At 45.1% G+C, this 21214-nt stretch overlaps 1 protein-coding gene across 3 annotated transcripts in view; it reads left to right on the top strand.

Annotated features, from left to right (window-relative positions):
• The window catches only part of LOC146772812 (uncharacterized), a 90348-nt gene extending 82730 nt beyond the window's left edge, over positions 1–7618 (top strand). For all 3 annotated transcript variants that reach the window (XM_085637747.1, XM_085637749.1, XM_085637748.1), the window contains one exon: positions 7146–7618. In XM_085637747.1, coding sequence (XP_085493873.1) covers positions 7146–7277 — 132 coding nt within the window. In that variant the 3' untranslated portion in view covers positions 7278–7618. The remainder of the gene's footprint in view (positions 1–7145) is intronic.
• Positions 7619–21214: the final 13596 nt, after the last annotated feature.

Below are 21214 nucleotides of genomic sequence, written 5' to 3' on the forward strand. Positions count from 1 at the left end.
GTAGTTTATGTAACTTGTAATAGGGTGGATAGGATATCCACCACGTTTTGACAGGGTATCTGTGCCTAATTTTGGCCTACAAGGGCCAGGTCCATGCATAACTTTCAGAATATCCTCAAAACATATATGTTCGAGGCATATGAGCTGCAGATTGTACACTTAGCATAGATCGCGATCTGGTGTTGGGCCCGGATGTTTGCAGTTTGTTTTTGTTCTTGGACAGTCTTTGGAAGTCACGAGTTCGGTGACTCCTCCTTCGGTCCGTACTGCGCATGGGCTTCGGCTCCATCCTCAGATTGTTTTTTTCCGCCATCGGGCTCGGATATGATACTTCGTGCTCCGGCTTCGAACTTCTACGGTTCCAGCCTCGACGGAAAATCCTCGTTTCTTCGAGTTTCTTCATCATCTTCATCTCTCGAAGCGGCACTTTTCTCCATCACGTACATTGGCACCGGCCTTCGGGCCCTCCTCGACTCCGGTCCCGGCCGATGGAAAGGACTCCGTTCAAAAAGTGCCCAAAATGTGGGTGTAAATTTCCCCACACCGACCTCCATCAGGTGTGTAACCTTTGCCTCTCTCCAGAACACGAGGCTAGAGACTGCCCCGCCTGTAAGTCTTTTCGATCAAAGAAGACCATCCGGGATCGAAGAGCTCGACGCACCATGGCGCACTCATCGTCCGCAGCTCCACCGGACATCTTCGGAGACGGCGCCGAAGCTTCGGGGCAACTACACACCGAGCAGGAGGACGACGTCGTCAGCGCTTCCGAGGCCGACGACTCCGACGTGGAGGACATCACACCGGCGCAGCGGGTCGTGAGTACTGTACCCCCTCCCACCCCCGCGCCCAAAACCAAAGAGACTCAGGTTACACCCTCGCCTGCAGGCCTGGGTAAAACCAAGCACAAAGCTTCTATCACCCCACCTTCGGGCCCGGTGTCGAAGCCTCAAAAGTCTCACGGCAGCTCGGGCTCGAGCCAGCCGACGCCTGGTGCCGAAAAACAGCATACGGCACCGAAGAAAGTAATACCCAGCTCGACTCCGAAGCCACCGGTGCCGAAGCCTGGACTCTCGGTGCCGACCAAACACAAACAAAAATCTGTCGGCACCGACGCTCCGGCGCCGAAAACTCCTTCGACGCCGAAAAAACCGGAGGCCCCAAAGAAGCATGGCGCACAGAAACCATCGAAGTCCTCGGCTCCGAAATCATCGGCGCCAGCGGACGATTCGGCGCCACTAGCTCTGTTTACACCAGACCCTTTGCAAAAGACTCTATCTAAAGATCCAAAGACTGGGCTATTGACTTTAATTATCAAGAAAAGACGCCTGGACACTCCGGCTCCTCCTCCACCACCCAAACGGAAGGACTCTGCTACTTCTCCCCTCAGAGTGCCCTCCCCACTACCTCCTCCTCTGCCTCCTCCACCTACTCCACCCCCTCCCCCTCCCAGGTCTCCGCCACCTTTACCTCATTACTCCCCGACCCCGTCCCCAGATCCGGATGACGGGGACCCGGATTATGACCCAGCGGACGCCCCCATGGATCCCACTCCACCGGGGACCCCAGACCCATGGGAAGACTACCACAACCCTGACATACCTGATATGCCTCAGGACGACCTATACCCATCTAGGCCGTCTCCCCCAGAGGACTCCTTAGGGTTCCATCACTTAGTGCAGAGAGCAGCACACTACCATGGGGTGGACATGCACAGCGAACCAGTGGAAGACGACTTCCTACTGGACACATTTGACATTCAGGACAAATCCACGTCTATTTTGCCCATGCTTAAGGGTGTCACCAAGCATGCTGCAGAGGTGTTCAAGGACCCTGTCAGGGCCAGGGTACTGAACCCTAGAATAGAGAAAAAGTACAAGGCGGCACCCACAGACCCTGCATACATTAAGGGCCCTGCTCCCTTAGATTCCCTAGTTGTCTCCACAGCTAGAAAGCGGGCTAACTCCCAGTCCTCAGGAGAAGCCCCACCGCCAGACAAGGAATCGAAACTTTTAGACGCGTCTGGCAAACGCACTGCCTCCCAAGCTGCAAACATGTGGCGCATTGCAAATACACAAGCACTACTTGCGCGCTATGACAGAGCACACTACGACGAACTTGAGGCTCTTATGCAGCACCTTCCAGAAAAACACAAGCGCAAGGCTCATGACCTGATACAGGAGGGTAAACTAATTACAAACACCTCCATTAAGTGTGCCCTCGATGCAGCCGACACTGCTTCTAGAGCCATAAATACCAGTGTCCTGCTTCGTCGCCATGCCTGGCTGAGGATCTCAGGGTTCAAGCCTGAAGTCCAGGCGTCCATACTCAATCACCCTTTTGACCAACAGACCCTCTTTGGGCCTAAGGTGGACGAAGCGTTGGAAAAGATGAAAAAGGACACAGACACAGCAAAGTCTATGGGGGCACTCCAAACACAAGCCTCTAAACGTTCCTTTCGACGCTCATCCTTTCGTGGCACAGGCAGAGGCTTCTCCACCGATAGCGCCTCTACCTCCTACAAGTCCCCTCCTCAAAATACCTTTTAAAAGGGCAATCAAAGGGGTGGTTACAGAGGCAACAACAATAAGGGCAGGGGCAAAACTAACACCACCCGTTCTGCCACCCCACCCGCACAATGACTTCCCTCCGCTCCCCCCAGACCATCCCACTCCGGTCGGGGGCAGGCTACAAAACTTTATCCACGCATGGGAGTCCATAACATCGGACAAATGGGTGACCCAAATCATTCGGTCAGGGTACTGTCTCGAGCTAACATCTACCCCACCCAATATCCCACCAAGGCACCGTCCAATGTCTCAAGAACATTCCACACTGCTCAAACAGGAGGTGCTCTCCCTCCTCCAAAAACACGCTATAGAGCAGGTCCCCGTCAATCAGCAAAATCTAGGGGTCTACTCTCTGTATTTCCTAATACCAAAGAAAGACGGGACCCTGAGGCCCATTCTGGACCTCCGGCCTCTAAATGCATACATACATTCAGACCATTTCCACATGGTCACCCTACAACAAGTCCTCCCGCTCCTCTGTCAGGGAGACTTTCTCACTACCTTGGATCTGAAAGACGCATACTTTCACATTCCAATACACCCTTCTCACAGGAAGTACCTCAGGTTCGTGGTGGATGGTCAGCATTACCAATTCACGGTTCTCCCCTTCGGGGTCACCACCGCACCACGGGTGTTTACCAAATGCCTAGCGGTAGTAGCAGCACACCTCAGGCGTCAACATGTTCACGTCTTCCCTTACTTAGACGACTGGCTGATAAAAGCCGCGTCCTACCACCAATGTGTGCAACATACAAACAGCACCATCCAGCTGCTCCACCAACTAGGCTTCACGGTGAACTACCAAAAGTCCCACCTTGTACCATCTCACACAAAGCAATATCTCGGGGCCACTATAGACACCTCCAAAGGTATTGCCTATCCAAACTCAGCCAGGATCGCAAGCATACAAGCCTTGCGCAAAACATTCCTTCCTCAACACTCTCTTCCAGCAAGAGTGTTTATGAAGCTGATAGGAATGATGGCGTCTTGCATTTTCATAGTGCCCCATGCAAGACTCCACATGCATCCACTTCAAGAGTGCCTAGCACGACAGTGGAACCAGGCCCAGGGTCAGCTGACGGATCTGGTGTTGGTGGACGGCCGCACCCATCACTCTCTGCAGTGGTGGAACACCACAAACCTTTCCAAAGGACGGCCGTTCCTGGACCCGGTTCCTCAGGTGATTCTAACAGCGGACGCATCGCTCTCCGGCTGGGGAGCGCACCTCCTACACCTCACAATGCAAGGTCTATGGACGCCACAGCAAAAATCGCTCCACATCAACCATCTGGAGCTCTTGGCGATCTTTCTAGACCTAAAATCTTTCCAAAAACAGATTTCGGGCAAAGCAGTCCTCATTCGCACAGACAACATGACTGCAATGTATTATATCCAAAAACAGGGGGGGGACACACTCTCCCCAGCTCTCCCGCTTAGCCCAGAGCATATGGAGATGGGCAATTCCCCAAAACATCTTTCTCCTGGCACAGCACGTTCCAGGCGTACAAAACACCATGGCAGATCTGCTCAGCAGACAAACGCAACAACTACACGAATGGGAACTGCATCCACAAGTTATTCACCCATTCTTCCAACAGTGGGGGCATCCTCAGATAGACCTCTTCGCCACCCACGAAAACAAAAAATGCCCAAGCTTCGCCGCCAGGTACCCACACCCATTGTCCAAGGGCAATGCGATATGGATGAACTGGTCAGGCAGATTTGCATACGCCTTTCCACCTCTCCCACTAATTCCATTAGTGGTAAGGAAGCTACAACAGCACTCCCTCACACTCATTCTAGTAGCTCCGACGTGGGCCAGGCAGCCGTGGTACACCACACTACTACAACTATCAGTGGTACCACATCAAAAACTGCACCTTTCCCCATGCCTCCTAACCCAGAACCATGGAGAAATCAGGCACCCGGACCCAGCTCAGCTCAACCTTGCGATCTGGCTCCTGAAATCTTAGAATTTGGATACCTTAACCTTCCCCCTGATTGCATGAACATCATCATGGAAGCCAGACGTCCTACCACTAGAGCATGCAATGCTGCAAAGTGGAAAAGATTTGTAATTTACTGCCGTAACAATACAATCAACCCTTTAGATGCATCCATACAGCACATCATATGCTATCTGCTCCATCTTCACAGGTGTAACCTGGCATATTCATCCATACGCCTACACCTAGCAGCGATCGCTGCTTATCTACAAAACAGACAGCATTTATCACTGTTCAGAGTGCCCACTATTAAAGCCTTTATGGAAGGCCTTAAACGAGTAATTCCTCCCAGGGCACCACCTTCCCCTGTATGGAATCTAAATGTAGTTCTTACACGGCTAATGGGTCCGCCCTTCGAACCAATGCATAAATGTGAGCTACAGTTTCTCACCTGGAAAACAGCTTTCCTCGTAGCTATCACTTCCCTTAGAAGGGTTGGTGAAATACAAGCGTTCACTATACAGGAACCCTTCCTACAAATACACCACAGCAAGGTCATACTTCGTACAAATCCGAAGTTTCTGCCCAAGGTCATTTCCCCCTTCCATCTCAATCAATCGGTGGAATTACCTGTCTTCTTCTCGCAACCTCAATCTGTTGCAGAAAGGGATTTACACACACTTGATGTTAAGAGGGCTTTGCTGTATTACATACAAAGAACGCAACCTTTCAGGAAGACTAAACAATTGTTCGTCTCCTTCTCTCCACCACATAAAGGCAACCCCATCTCTAAATCAGGGATAGCTAGGTGGATTGTAAAGTGCATACAAATTTGCTATCAAAAGGCAAAAAGAACATTATCTGTTCCACCTAAAGCCCACTCTACTAGAAAGTTAGGGGCTTCTATGGCTTTTCTAGGGAACATACCCTTAGATGACATCTGCAAAGCAGCCACATGGTCAACACCGCACACCTTCACAAAACATTACTGTGTAGATGTGCATTCAAAGCAGCAAGCTAGTGTGGGCCAGGCTGTACTAAAGACACTTTTTCAAACCACTGCAACGGATACCGGTGGTCGCCGCTAAGGTTGGGTACTGCTATATAATCTATGCTAAGTGTACAATCTGCAGCTCATATGCCTCGAACGGAATATGCTACTTACCAGTATGCATCTGTTCTTGGCATGTAGAGCTGCAGAGTTGTACACGCCCACCCGCCTCCCCGGCTACCTGTATCCGTTCCAGTCCATCTTATTTAGATACAACACACATGGGTTTCTCACTGTTATGACTACGCTCCATCATTTCCCTGTTGGCGAAAAACAATCTGAGGGTGGAACCGAAGCCCATGCGCAGTACGGACCGAAGGAGGAGTCACCGAACTCGTGACTTCCAAAGACTGTCCAAAGAACAAAAACAAACTGCAAACATCCGGGCCCAACACCAGATGGCGATCTATGCTAAGTGTACAACTCTGCAGCTCTACATGCCAAGAACAGATGCATACTGGTAAGTAGCATATTCCTTACATATGTTAAACGACATGGGATAGATAGTTCCTATTCTGATAATTCAACATGGATCTTGCCTTCCTGCTCCTTGGTCGAACATCTCTGCTTTCTAGCAACAATGAGAAATTATATATTTTTTGTTGTGCTTGTAACCAATTTGTTATTCTAAAATATTATTTATTGTTCTTAGATCCCACAGAGAAGTTTAGTATTTGACTCCAAATTCCCCATAACGTGATTGATGCTCGAGGATCAACTTGTATGTTGAAACATTTATTTGTAGAAATGAATGAATGTCTCCATTGCAGTCTTGTACAATAGTAGTTAATCAGGTATCCTTTGAGTATGTGTGGGCTAATTAGCCTGTGTCTTGATAGCTACATGAACGAAAGTAGTATAGCAAAAACTGGAGTATTATGGTAATTTGAAGGGCAGGCAATCTAAATTCTACAAACCTTCACTTTAGGGTTTGAACTCAGGCTGTAGCTCCTTTCAGCACTCTTAGAATGCACCTGTATTTTATGCTGTCAGAAGCTTTTTTGCACCTACTTGTGACAACTGATTAGGTGGCCCATCAAACTCTACATGTAAGTATTTGGTCCATTTAACTGGAGCATTCGATAAAGGTCTGAAGTGGCACATGAGCATTAGCTTATGACAAAAAAAGACTTTCTAGATGGGTACAAATGTAATAGCGTGTGATCTGCATTCTCTGCAAGTTTCCCGATTTTCTTTTAAGTTCTTACTTTTTTGTGGGGGCTAATCACCTGCCAAACACTACTCCTATATCAGTAAACGAAGCAGTTACTGTTTCTTGGTTTGAAGTTTTACAATTTTCAGAGACTAGACTCAACATTGGAAGTTGGTAATTTTAAGTGGATGTAAGTAAATAATTGACCATTTAATACAATTGACTATAAATGTTTATAAAATGTTTTCAGTAAACATAGTGAATCAATGAAGAGACTAACATTTCTTCAATTTGTCATGCTTCTGCCCTTCTGGTCTCTCCCCTTCCACTTCCTCACTCCTTTACCCTACTATTCACTTTCTCTGCCTTTTGTTACACGTTTAATGTTTCCCAATTTCCTATCACCTGCTCTTTCTGTTTATATACAGGCGTATTCAGATCCTGGCCAGGTGCTGAAGGGCCTCGATTCTAAGAGCCAGGAAATTGAATTCTCTGAATACTGGAAGATAATTGAAAGGTTTGCCAATGATCTAAAGAACCAAGAAAAGAAAAAGCGTTAAAAGAACAGGCTGCAGCACAAGATCTGGAGGAAGGCATTCAAGCGAGTGGAAAAGATGCTGATGGAGCTTTTGTAGAGAAGGGACATAGAGGAGGAAAGACAGATGGACTAGTCCACCGTGGAACCATGAGGTTTCAAGGACGAGCTCTTCCTTGGGGCAGGAGTATAGTCCTTGACTTTCCCCCACTTTGTGACCCCTCTAAAAGTTCTTGCTTTTAAGAAAATCTCCATATTCCACTACAGTAAAGTATGGTTCTCAGGAAGGACCATCAGAACAATAATATGGAAAATTTGCTTCTTCCGAGTATGGTAACCTTCAATAAAGCGGTTTCTTAAGTTGGATATGCGTATTTCATTTCTTCCATATTTTTCTTTTAGACCCATCATCCTTGCTTATCATTGTCAGAACAATAAGTTACTGGCCCAATGTTTCTAGAAGGTGAACAATGTATGCTTGGGAAGGCATTCTAGGACCCTGAGGTCTTCCCAGCATAAATCCTAGACAATTCTAAGAGCCTTGTTCTGAAAGGCTTGGTATAAACGGGGACAAACCCACACTGGGCAAGTTCCTTTACCACATGGTTGTGGGATGTGCCCAGATAGTGTTTGTGTCTGATTCAGATTGAGCGCGGGATGCCTGGTCTCCGACCTGTAAAGTTGCAAAGCATTCCGCTTTGTACACTGTTTTGGTGGCGCCTAAGCCACCAGGTAATTACTGAAGGGATTTGTGTGGCCAAAACCCTCGGTCGGAGCTCCATTTGCTGATTTACAATATACAAATATTGTTTTCCCTCGAATGTAGATTTATCGTGATTTTCAGAAGGAGGCTATTGAATGTATCACAAACGTTGCATCCTACACAGTGCTATCACTGGCAAGAGCACAGTATCCTACATTGCCTACATATAGTTATGGTATGTCAGTGGCATGATTCCATTTTACAATCCATTTTATTAGAACATTGGACAGTAGGGAGACCATGGAGACCATTGAAGACAAAGGAGTGGCTTGGGCCAATAATGGCTGGTTGAGAAATCCTGCTACAATGTTCCAATGTTTGTCTTTCTGTTCCTCCCTTTTAACCTAGAACATTCTAGCCCCACCAGCCGTGGGTGTAATGTTTTATTAGTTTTATAGCACTACTTGCTCAGGCAATACCAGTTGTTAAGGCTCCTTACCCTTGTCTAGGCCGTCGTCTGCAGCTCAGGGCAATAACCTAGGTTTGTTGCATTTAAGAACTGTTATTGCCCACAGCAGCGTGCTATAATGGTTAAATAAATATAGCATGCTGTTATTAAATGACATGGCAAAACTCTTAACACTGAATTATTTGCTGCTATAACAGTAGACTGCTGTGGGGTTGGGGCGAATGCACCTTGTGCACCATTCAGGGTTTGACTCTGTTTCTCTGCAGCATTCTGCGACCTACATGCTTTTCTGGTACTTTTGAGCCGGAGACCGGAACCTTATCAAACTAATGTGGGATAGGTTAAGATCAGTAGATGTGAGTCAGAACCAGCTCCGTTCTATGTGGGCTTGTGCTGTAAAGGGGTGTTAAATCCTGCCTGTCAGCTGCAATCCTTGGTCTGTTAGCTGTGATGACACCCATCATATGTTGCAGTCTCTGAGTAGCCGGATCGTCTGCTGTTTGTCTCTTTGTCCCATTTTGGTTTCCAGGTCTGCTTTGTTGGTCCTGCTTAGTCTGTGCTGTTAACTCTGCTTCTTTGGGTACTGCACTGGCACCATCTCTGCAGGTTCTGGTATTTCCAGGTAACTTTCTTCCTTTTCCTTTGCTTGTTCTCATCCTCTTATTTTCCTGAATGCTGATTTGACAGCATCTCCATATATCGCTGTTGCTTTTCTACCATGCTTCATGAATATCTTCTTTCCCAGGTAACCATGTCACATGTCTTCTTCCCTCTTAGTCCTGATAGATTAGATTCTGTGTGCTGATTTGGCAGCATCTCCACCAGTCCATATTGTTCTTTAACAGCATCTCTGTTACTGATGCAGAGGTGCAATTCTCAGTCGCTGTTTGCTCCAAGTACCCATGTTGGTGTCTTTCGTTTTTCTAAGCACCCATGTGTCCCTTACACCTATTATACAGCATCTACATGTGCCCATGCTGCTGTCCCATAGTGCTTTGTGTCTGCTGTCCTCCCACCAATAGAAACTCCCCCAGTCTCTATTTCCACTGATTATAATTTGCTACAAGTATACCCCCTTTTTTGGTTGAGCCTGGGCAGCGCATGCGCTGCTTTGTGAGGCATGCTGTATTCAGGTAGGGACTTGATGCTCTGCCCACTCTTCTCCCATATTTTTCATTGGCTTGTGTCACTGTCCACTGTAAACTGGATGTTCATTGGTCAATAGGCTTAGTAGTCCCTCCTTAGTACCGCCTTATCTCATTTTGTAATCTCCCATTGCGACACCCCCTGTTATGAGTGTTGTTACTCGGTAGGCTTTAATTACAGCCTCCGAGCACTATTTTCTCAAATAGCTTTGTCCCGCCTGCTGTTGCAGGCAAGACACGCTCTCTCCTAACGCTTTATTTTGATTGTTATAGCACACATTTGCAATCTAATAGGTCTCACAATTGCAAGAGGTTAAACTATTGGCATTGTAAATGACAATGCCTTTTATTTATCTGTTTCAAAAGCAACACATAAATAAAAGGCATTGTCATTTACTATGCCAATAGCTCAAACTCTAGTAAATGCGAGACCTATTGCATTGCAAATGCTTGTTATATGCTGCAGTGCCTCATGTTCCTGTCTTCCTGACAGTATGTATCCTCCCATCACTCCACTACAGATTTCATTCACCTATGGATCTCACTTGCTTCAATCTGAGTAGGTTACTAGGTTATTAACAAAAGCATCTCTATGACTAAATGACTGTAACCATCATCATCCAATCTCAAATGTCCCTGTTCAGATAAAGCTGTGGAAATAAAACTGCTACCCAGCAACACCTTGAGTTAATTGAGAACAACCTGGGAAATTTGCAATCAGGCATTTGTCCACACAGTGATACTGAGACGGCCCTCCTACATGGTGGTAGATCTATCTTCGAGATGATGGACCAGAGGATGCGACTCTGCGGTGCTGTTTGATGTACTAGACGGCTTCAACGACCTTCACAACGGCATGATGCAAGATTGAGAAAGTGTTGGGACTGACAAATCAGTCAAGCAAATAATTTACTTTGAATCTTAGTTAGAGTTTGGTGGACGAGATATTCTGTCACAAGTGTATCAAAGTTCTGTCCACCATATTACATGTGCATTATCGCCTGTGGTACCTGTAGTACAGCGGACGGGATATCCATCACGGTCTGACGGAGTATTGCATCCGTCAAGCTCTAAGTAAGGCCCTTTGTACTTAAATAAAAGAGTAAGTGGAGCCAAAGCCTGCTTATTTCAAGCTTCTGTTTGCGGCACATCACTCCGCTGCTGTTTCTCTGTCTTGTTATTCATCATGGAATTCTCTTTAAAATTCTTAATTAGTAGAATGTCTTCACCCTTCTGCATGATCACGGAGCACATTTCAGTAAGTACATACAATTTTAAATTAAAATTACTTTTGCAACAGAACATTTTTAAATGTTTAAAACCAGTCATCAATTAACTAAATCTGTCAGTTCAAGTGCAATAGTCGGAAATCTACAGGAGGAGAGTGTACCATATCTGAAGCAGTTAAAAAAGCAAGAACTGAACTCCCTACATAGTGGAAGATAAACATCTGCCCCTCTTCCATCACTTATTCTACAAGATACCAGCACTCCCGTCTAGCTTAGCAGGATCTGCAAAGCAGTTTCCTTTTGTAGATCAGAATGAGAGAGAGGCTCTCCAGGAACCACTGCGTGGTCCTTGATCCTGATGTCAGCTGAGTAGGGTGGGTGGTGTATTCATTTTATAGAACTAGGATTAAAAGTAATTCACTGTTCCTTCTCCATCTTGGATTCTCCCATATCCATAAACAGTTGCATCGCCTAAGCCGGTTAACCCACAGCGCTTGGGAAACACTATCTTAGAGAAGTATATTGACTCATTAAGTAAAGGGTTTGCAAAGGAAAACATGCCCCCATGTAGCATCGTCTCTGGAGTCAGAATTAAGTTTCCAGTTCATCAAACCTTCCCCACAGCAGCAAGGAAACCACCAAAGAAAAACAAATACCAAATTGCTGTGCCGCGCCATACCGACATCTAATTCTCTAGTTGCTCATCTGCAAACCACTGGTCCTCCATTATAACCTGAAGCACCAGGCCCCTACCACAACAGACAAAATTACATCTTCCTCATATTCCAGAACCATGATTGCAACAAACACAGATCAGTCCCAAACACTGCTTTCAGGCAGATTCTAGTGTGTAGCAAATTTACTTCTACAACTTAGTCAGAATGCAGGCTAAGCTTACAGAAGCTTTTCCTGTTCCAGTACCTTCTAAACAACATAATGGTTGATGATCAGTTACTAAAACTAAATGGCTACCCCCCAAATGTAAGCCTTGAAATGCTCTACAGTCCAGGGCCAGACTGGCACTTCTTTGTCCAGGGATGACAATTGGTTTTTTAACAGTAGCTAGAGCCTTAGTGACACTGTAGTGGCTTTTACTTCTTATTTGTCCACTGGGGCAACACTACCCTAAGCCTTCCAACCTGACATCTACCTTAAATGTATTTCAAGTTGAGAAAAAACTGAGAGCTAGTACTTTTATAATTGAAACTTGACGCTTTCAGAAGCCAAATTATGCTCCTTATTCCAATTAAACGGACAAATTATTTCAAAAGAAACCTCCACAATCCTAGCATAATATGCGCATGGACAAAGAGATGATCTTTATTGGTCAGTGCTTTCAGTAGTAGAATGGCCTAAAGCAATCATCTTTCATTTTATCATCACCACCTTAAATGTATACACTAAATGCTCTACTTATAAAGTGAAATGCATTTGTTTAATTGTAATGTCATTCCTGTATAGAGTAAGAGTTCCAATACTTTGACTACGGTATTACTGTGGTGTTCTAGCATGTTAGTAAAGATTAGGATATCATTTTTAAAGGGGGCACCACCTACATGTTCATAAGCATGAAGGTCTGTGTTTCTAGAACATGGTAAGAGCAGACGATACCCAAATGCCCGCCTTAGGTACTGAGTGCACCATCATGTGTAATGAATGTAGCTAAACACAGCTTTTGGGCATACTTATAATCTCATGGTAAATCATCTTGAGGTCAAGAGTAGAACAATATTTAGCACCTTCCAACACTCAAGATGTCATGAATTCTTGGTAGGGGGAGGCAATCAACAACAATTTGAGTGATTAAACATTGTAAATCTGCAAAGAAGCTCAATGAATCTGATATTTTGAGGTCCAAAGCTTCAGGAGCAATCCTCTGTGAGGAAGTCACTATCTCAACCACGTCATCTGCAGTCATTTTTCAACGATAAGAATAAATCCTTCCTAACATTCCTCAGTTTATGTTGGACAGGAGTAACATATTTGAATTCTGTTTTTTGTGCTCAAGTCACGTCCTTCAATCTCTGCTAATTTCTTTTGGAAACATTTTAATAATTGTTTAAAATAAGCTCTAGTCCTACTATCTAAATACACATACAAGAAACTGGAATTTTTGATCCAGGATATCCTAATTGGGTTGAACATTAATACCTACATACACTTTTCCAAGAAATCACTTACCATGAAAACATATTGTTGCAACGAAAAAACAACTATATTAATAATACAACCACCATTTGCTTAAATATTAATGTCATTAGCATCTTTGGAAAAATACTGTTCTTAAATAATGGTAACAGTGATCCAAAATGTGCCAAAACCTATTTTTGGCTTCCATCAATGTTTTCAACAACTTTAGGTGGAACATATGGTTCCTCATCTACCACATAAATTGGAGTGTGATTGCTTGACACACATTCTACACTGCAGTCCTAGTTTTCTTCAACCACTCAATGCCAAATTCACTGAATCTTCTCTGCCACGTCCCATTCATGAGCTAGATGCCTTGTCTGCACATTTATTACAAACATTAGCAATCTCTATTGCTGGAAAATTCTTACTACAACCCAAAAGATTTATGAAGTACATTTTAACACCTCTTTCTATTTCTTGGATTTTTTCCCTTATCTCTTAGCATGGTGACCTGATTTGCTTTACTCCTCTTACTATTTTCTACAGCGTCTTCAATCACCAATGACTTTTCCTCAATGATTAAATAGGCCACTATGTCCACACGTTTGGACATATCATCTGCTCTGGCAATGTAGGATCGCAGTGACGTAATGATCAGCCTTGGATTTTCTTACTGGAATACCTCGCTATAAGTTGATCTCTAATAGATTAATGCACAGTCAAACCAAGGTCTCAGATGCATGAATTTCTGGATAACCACAAACTATCCCTAAGACTTGCATCACGAAACTGTCTGAAGTGCACAAAGTGGACTACTGTTCAGGTTGCATACATTGTATCCGAGCTCCCAATTAACTCTTAACATACCAAAATCACCTAAACTGCACAAAGTGGATCATTATTCAAATTACAAACATCCTTCAAGCCGCCTGGTGGTATACTGTATGTGTGTTATAATGCTAACTTGTGGGATATTCCAAAACCAAAGGGAATGATGGACGGAGTGTTGAACATTGCAAGCACTCACCCCCAGTCAACTGATCTGGGTTTAATCCATCACCATTCTTTAGCCCACTCTGCCACCCCAGTTCAGACATGGCCATATGCAAATCAGCCTGACCCTGTGCCTCATGGGAACAGTCCAGCCCGAACTGCCAAGCCATGTCTTCCCTGGACCGGAAACAAGCTTCCTAGGACCGGTTTCTGGCATTTCAGCCGTCTTCAGCCAGGCTTGCTTGAATCCAGTGGCAAAGTGAGCAAGGGACTCACGTCTGAGCATACCCTGCCAACTTATGGCGAACAAAGCAAAACCAAAGGGAATGATGGACGGAGTGTTGAACATTGCAAGCACTCACCCCCAGTCAACTGATCTGGGTTTAATCCATCACCATTCTTTAGCCCACTCTGCCACCCCAGTTCAGACATGGCCATATGCAAATCAGCCTGACCCTGTGCCTCATGGGAACAGTCCAGCCCGAACTGCCAAGCCATGTCTTCCCTGGACCGGAAACAAGCTTCCTAGGACCGGTTTCTGGCATTTCAGCCGTCTTCAGCCAGGCTTGCTTGAATCCAGTGGCAAAGTGAGCAAGGGACTCACGTCTGAGCATACCCTGCCAACTTATGGCGAACAAAGCAAAACCAAAGGGAATGATGGACGGAGTGTTGAACATTGCAAGCACTCACCCCCAGTCAACTGATCTGGGTTTAATCCATCACCATTCTTTAGCCCACTCTGCCACCCCAGTTCAGACATGGCCATATGCAAATCAGCCTGACCCTGTGCCTCATGGGAACAGGGGTGGCAGAGTGGGCTAAAGAACGGTGATGGATCAAACCCAGATCTGTTGACTGGGTGTGAGTGTTTGATTGGTTCTGATGCTCCGTCCATCACCACCCCCTTTTGTACTGCTTTGTTCGCCATAAGTTGGCAGGGTATGCTCAGACGTGAGTCCCTTGCTCACTTTGCCACTGGATTCAAGCAAGCCTGGCTGAAGACGGCTGAAATGCCAGAAACCGGTCCTAGGAAGCTTGTTTCCGGTCCAGGGAAGGCATGGCTTGGCAGTTCGGGCTGGACTGTTCCCATGAGGCACAGGGTCAGACTGATTTGCATATGGCCATGTCTGAACTGGGGTGGCAGAGTGGGCTAAAGAACGGTGATGGATCAAACCCAGATCTGTTGACTGGGTGTGAGTGTTTGATTGGTTCTGATGCTCCGTCCATCACCACCCCCTTTTGTACTGCTTTGTTCGCCATAAGTTGGCAGGGTATGCTCAGACGTGAGTCCCTTGCTCACTTTGCCACTGGATTCAAGCAAGCCTGGCTGAAGACGGCTGAAGTGCCAGAAACCGGTCCTAGGAAGCTTGTTTCCGGTCCATGGAAGGCATGGCTTGGCAGTTCGGGCTGGACTGTTCCCATGAGGCACAGGGTCAGACTGATTTGCATATGGCCATGTCTGAACTGGGGTGGCCGAGTGGGCTAAAGAACGGTGATGGATCAAACCCAGATCTGTTGACTGGGTGTGAGTGTTTGATTGGTTCTGATGCTCCGTCCATCACCACCCCCTTTTGTACTGCTTTGTGGGATATTCCAGCAATTTGTTACACAACAGTGCCCAGCGTTGAGGTAATTGAAATGGTTTCCACTTCCAGGCCTACGCCAGTCAAGCAGTCAGCCAGTCAAAATACTTTATTTCAATCACACAGATCAACAAAGTAAAAATAATATAAATAATACAAAAATAGGCTAAAAAAAAACAGACCAGCTGTTATCCTAATAGAAGATGCAGTGTTAAAACAGAACAATCCATTGTATCAAGCAGGGCACATTTGCAATAAAAAGGGTCCGAACATTAATTCCACTAATCACATCCCTACGTTATTTGCTCATGGGATGAGGGTGAAGGCCACCCCACAGCTACCACATTTTCTTAACACTTAAAGCGACTTACCCAGATTGCCATAAGAAATCACACCAAAGACATAGATCCGATGTGTAACAGCCTGTTCTACAGAGTTCGAAAGATAAACATCTCCAGTTCCATCTTTACGTTGACCATCTCAATTTGACATGTCTGAACAGGAGACACTAGTTTCTAGATGCGAAAAATGGGTCTTAGATTCAAACACATGCAAAATATACAATAATAAACAAGTTTGTGTTTTGCTGGCCAACCTAACCAGGGATTACGTTGAGGATAAGATCATAACATTCCATGGGCCAGAAGTTTGTAGTCGATGGCACTTGTAGTCAGTGGTGGCTGGTGGAATTTGAAACTGGTGCGGCGTATGCAGAATGAATCAACGTACGCGAGCGAGCAAGCCCGACAGCAATAAGGGGGGTTCGTGGGGGTTCTCCCCCCATGAAGTAATTTTTTTAAAATTGGCATCTTTTTGGTGCGATTTTCAGCACTATTTTTGTGATAAATGAACTAAAAATTCAGTTCTTCTAGGCATTCTTAAAAGAAAACTCATACATTATTTCAGGGAATTTCTGGGTTGCCAAGAAAGTCTGACTTCTGAAGAGGGCTAGGGTACTAAGCAAGACTGCTTTGGCTCTACACTTTGCAATAGAAAACACTAGTTAGCGATGTGAACAAGATCAATGGACAAACCTGGGGACTAGGGAGAGTCCGTCTCCTGAGAAAGAAATTTAAAAAAGATTGGCAAATGATGCATTTTAAAGCAAATGAATGCAGCGATAAAGCAAGGTTTATTAAACAGTGGGAACGTATAGTCTTGAAATATGAAACACATTAAAAACTGCCCCGTATCTTCTTGCAATAATTTGTTCAACAGTTACTGTAATATGTAAATTGTTCTGCATGATAACTTTTGCCCTTTAAAATTTATGCTTGCCCAGTGTCTTGCACTGCATGCAGCATTCACATTGGAAAAATATGCTCTAACCAGACTTCGAGAAGCACCCACAGCTGCTGACTGTAACCAGTCATATAGAAATATGTGGAGATGAGTGAGTTGAGGCAGCCTATCACGTGTCCTTTTATAATAATATCCCAATAATGCTTGACTGTGCCTTTTATTTCATTAGACATACCCTTAGCACCAGAAGTGCAGAAGATTTAAAGTCTCTTGGTTCCATTGCTAAAACCTAACCACTAAAATATATGTAGTGGTGGCATTGGTGGTCTTTTCCACCCAGTGAATTTCCCACCATGGTAGGTGTGCTGTTGACATGAGTTTGATTGATTGGCAGGCATTCCCTATACGAAATTAAACCCTCCCAGTGCTTGCAGATAAGGGCATAATAAGAATAGAAAGAGATGGGAGGAGCTTGAGGGAGACAGTAGATAGGCTTTTTTCCTGTGTCCTGGGCCCCAAGCAGCCACTGACCAGAATCCCTGGTGGATGCTGTTGTTCGCCATTGGTGTCACATGGTCCAGGATGTCATTGGATAACAAACTAACTCTTGGCCCTTCAAAGGGACAAAGGCAACCTCAAGAGGTGAGAGAGGAAACAGATACTTTCACAACTAATCTTAGTAAATAAAGTCAATGTCCGCAGATCTATGTTTATTAAAGAGATGAGGGGCCTGGTTTGTAGGAGGGTGGTGTGGCATGAACCCCAGAAAATGCACTCCCAACATAGTACGAATTAACATCCAAACCCACAAAGTGTCCTGTAAAATCACAATGTGAAGTGGGCCATTCTGAGCTAACATCACAGAGCTGTCTGAAATTAAAAACTAAATAGACAAGTGGAGAAAACACCCAGCTGTTGCAAAATAAAAAACAACAACATAAAACACGTCCTCCCATCGGTGTATGTTTGTCCATTCTGCCTCTCCAGCCTCTGGGTTCATCAACTCAAAAACTGCACCTTTATAAAATGTCTACTTTACATTTTTGGAGAAATTAGATGTTTGCTGTGTGCAAACGGCAACGTTCAATGGGGGGACGGCTGTTAGTTACAACCAATGCGGTGAGAAGGCATTCATTTCCTCTCATTGAATTTGCACACAGACTGCCATCTGCGCCTGCCTTACCAACAAGTGGCTGTAAACACGCAGCCGCAGGATGGAGGCTGGAAGCTATTAAAAGCATCTCTGGGCTTATACAGCCAAGCGTCGCTTGGGGGTCTTTCAAGGCTAATCAAAAAGCCAATACACGCTGCAGCAAGACAATAAAAGCTGCTTTCCTGGTGTCTGACTAATCAAGTCTAGTAGTTGGTGGCCCAGCGAGCTGATTTATCTTTGACTACATCAGAGGGAAAAAACAGAGCTTAAGATGAAAAAGAGAAGGGAGATCACCTCTCGCGCGCCGCGGCTGACTCTGCAGATTTACCAATCTCCACACCTGATGCTTCGGATGGGAGGATGGGAGTGGCAGGCCGATGGCGCTTCTGGAATACAGTGCAAGTGCTGACATTTATGCAAAGTAAGCAGTGACATTTACAGCACCGCTTGCCTCTAAGTAATGCGAGCAAACAACACACTTTAAACAACACCAGACTCCTCTGTGATGAACTCCTTGAAACCGGGGCATGAAGGTTATCGACCCCAGAGGTGTAATAAGGCCATACTAAAGATAAAAGGTGCACCATGCAAAAACGTGTCACTTAAAATTACTTGACAATAACAAGAAAAGAAAACTAAAAAAAAATGTTCTACGGGGCAATGGATTTTGGTTTAAGCCGGTAACTCAAATTGATGTCACAAAAGTGGAAAGCAAGAGAAGGATTCAGATTCAAAATTGATTTGTTATGTTTTTTAGGTTAATATTCCCAATGTTTGTATTATTTGCATGTGAATCGAATAATCCACTCGTGAGAGAAACCTTGCGGCACGGCTTCACCTGTTTTAATGTTGAGTCTCTTTTTGTGATGCTTAAGACCACTAATTGCTTGGCTAGGATATGCTTTGTGTTAGCATATCTGCTCTACCATGAAAAGTTTATTCCAAATATTCAAATTGCAGTGAAGCACGTGTTGGCAGACCATTCATTGTTTGATTCATGTGTAAAACAGACACACTTTGAAAATTTGAACTTGAAATAACAAATGTAACGACTTCACAGTGCCTCCAAGTGCTTCTCAGTGCACACGTAATGAGCATAAAATGTCATCACGTCAGTGCAGTAGCTCAGTGCAACACACCCTTTCCTCACAACCATCTTCAATGTGACTAAAATGTGGAATTACAGATTGACAGGTTCCAATAAAGGGGGTGCTCAAAATATTTACTACTGGGCTCATAGCTTTAAATTTACATCGGCGATATGAAGTTTCCATGCACACAAATCTGAACATATGGGCTATTTTCCATTTTGCGTGACGTATTCTCAATAAAGGACAGGGCATCTTGTGAACAAAACGGTCAATACTGGTGTAGTTCAGAGACGCCGAGGGAGCTGCGGGCGCGGGCGGGGGGCAACGTCCCAGCACCCTAATGGACGCACCGCCCCTGCTTGTAGTCAAAAGTGATTCCGTAGCCAAGGAGCCAGAGATACAAAAGAATGAAACCTAGACAAAGAACAAGGAGCACCAGGGACTGACAGAAGACACATGGAACCAGAGCACAAACACCAACAGGGATCATAATTGGAAACTCGGGTAAGAAAGGTTAGGTGGGGCTTGAGAGTAATAACATAAAAACTATACACATAAAATATTTGCAGAGAGCAAAAACAAATCATAAATATGCAGAGGTAAAAGAGCAATATGGGCGAGATAAAAGAAGATAAACAAAGATGCTTTGAATTGACTAAAGAGGATAAAAACCATAGTTGGGCTGGCCATGGGAAGATCTTGCATTAAAACTGATGAGAACCAGCTCTCTGCCATGTTTGTACTAGTCAATCTGCAACATTATGTTCACTTCTGAGTATGAGAAAATAACTACCAAACCAAGCCTTTCTCTCTAGAGTAGATTCAACTCACAGTTTCCCTGCACACAAATCTGAACATATGGGCTATTTTCCATTTTGCGTGACGTATTCTCAATAAAGGACAGGGCATCTTGTTAGCAAAACGGTCATGGAGGTGATTATATAGTGTTTTAAAACACCCATGAAAGTGACTGGTAGGGCTGAGTCTTGGTGGGGGGGGGGGGGGGGGGAAACTTATTTTCAGCGACCGTACATTGAGTGAGATGTGGGATGGGCAATGGAGACCTTGTTATGGGAGTGAAGCGGAAAGGCAATATTGTCTGGGAGGCTGGGACAATGCAAGCGATTAGAGAGAGGAGTTATTCCCAAGTGGGTGTGTGTCATACGTGACTAAGGCAGAGCAATGGAATTTCGCCCTGCATTTAACGAGTCAGCATATAAATTTTGCACGCACAGTGAAATGAATGATTCAAAATCCACAAGGTGGCAGTACAGAGCTATTAATGTCTTTGGGTCGTTAGTTACTTTCTATGTCAATGTTCTCGCTAAAATATACGAGTCTCTGGACAGTTACGAATTGTGTCAGAAGTTATCAGATATTACAACACCTGTTTTTATAAAGGATTGTGTTCAGAGTACATATTCCAGCTTTTGATACTGTAAGTCAAAGTATGAAAAATATTTAAAAATGTGCAATGCTGGAATATTGGAAGCTTTTAACGTTTGACCCTCGCTCTTTGCCATCAGCCATAATACGATGGGAGGCACCACCACGCAAGCACGCACACAATTGCAGCTTGCATCGCAATACTCGTGGGGGGGGGGGGGTTGGAATGAATAAAAATAAATAAAATAAAAAGAATGAAAACTTACCTGACCGCCGGTCTGCGGCGCATCTTCTGGCCCCTAGGCGCCTTCACTGGAGTGGCAACCCCGCCCTCCTCAGCCAATACTGGTGCTGGAGCAGCGCCAGGATTGACTCAGGGCACAGTTACTCTCCGCCCGCCTACCCATTAGGAGACCGAGGTTTGAGCCTTTGCTCAACCCTCGCTCTCCTAATGGGCATGCGCCAACCAGAGCGGACACAAGTGCGCATGACTGGGTACGGCAGGAAAATGCTCACCTTCCCTACTCATGCGCACTTGTGCTGCTGCCCCATGTCTGACAATGCATGTCAGTCAACATTACACCGGACCGCCCACCCCCTTCAGAGTCTGAAGGGAGTGGGTGGTCCGACGTCATGCTGACAGACATGATTGTCAGTTCTCCCTCGGCGTCTTTGAACTTAAGTAAGTTCAGAGACGCCGAGGGAGCTGCGGGCGCAGGCGGGGGGCAACGCCCCAGCACCCTAATGGACGCACCGCCCCTGCTTGTAGTCAAAGGTGATTCCGTAGCCAAGGAGCCAGAGATACAAAAGAATGAAACCTAGACAAAAAACAAGG

This window comes from Triturus cristatus, chromosome 12 (genome assembly GCF_964204655.1).
Source record: "Triturus cristatus chromosome 12, aTriCri1.1, whole genome shotgun sequence".
Classification (NCBI taxonomy): Eukaryota; Metazoa; Chordata; class Amphibia; order Caudata; family Salamandridae; genus Triturus; species Triturus cristatus.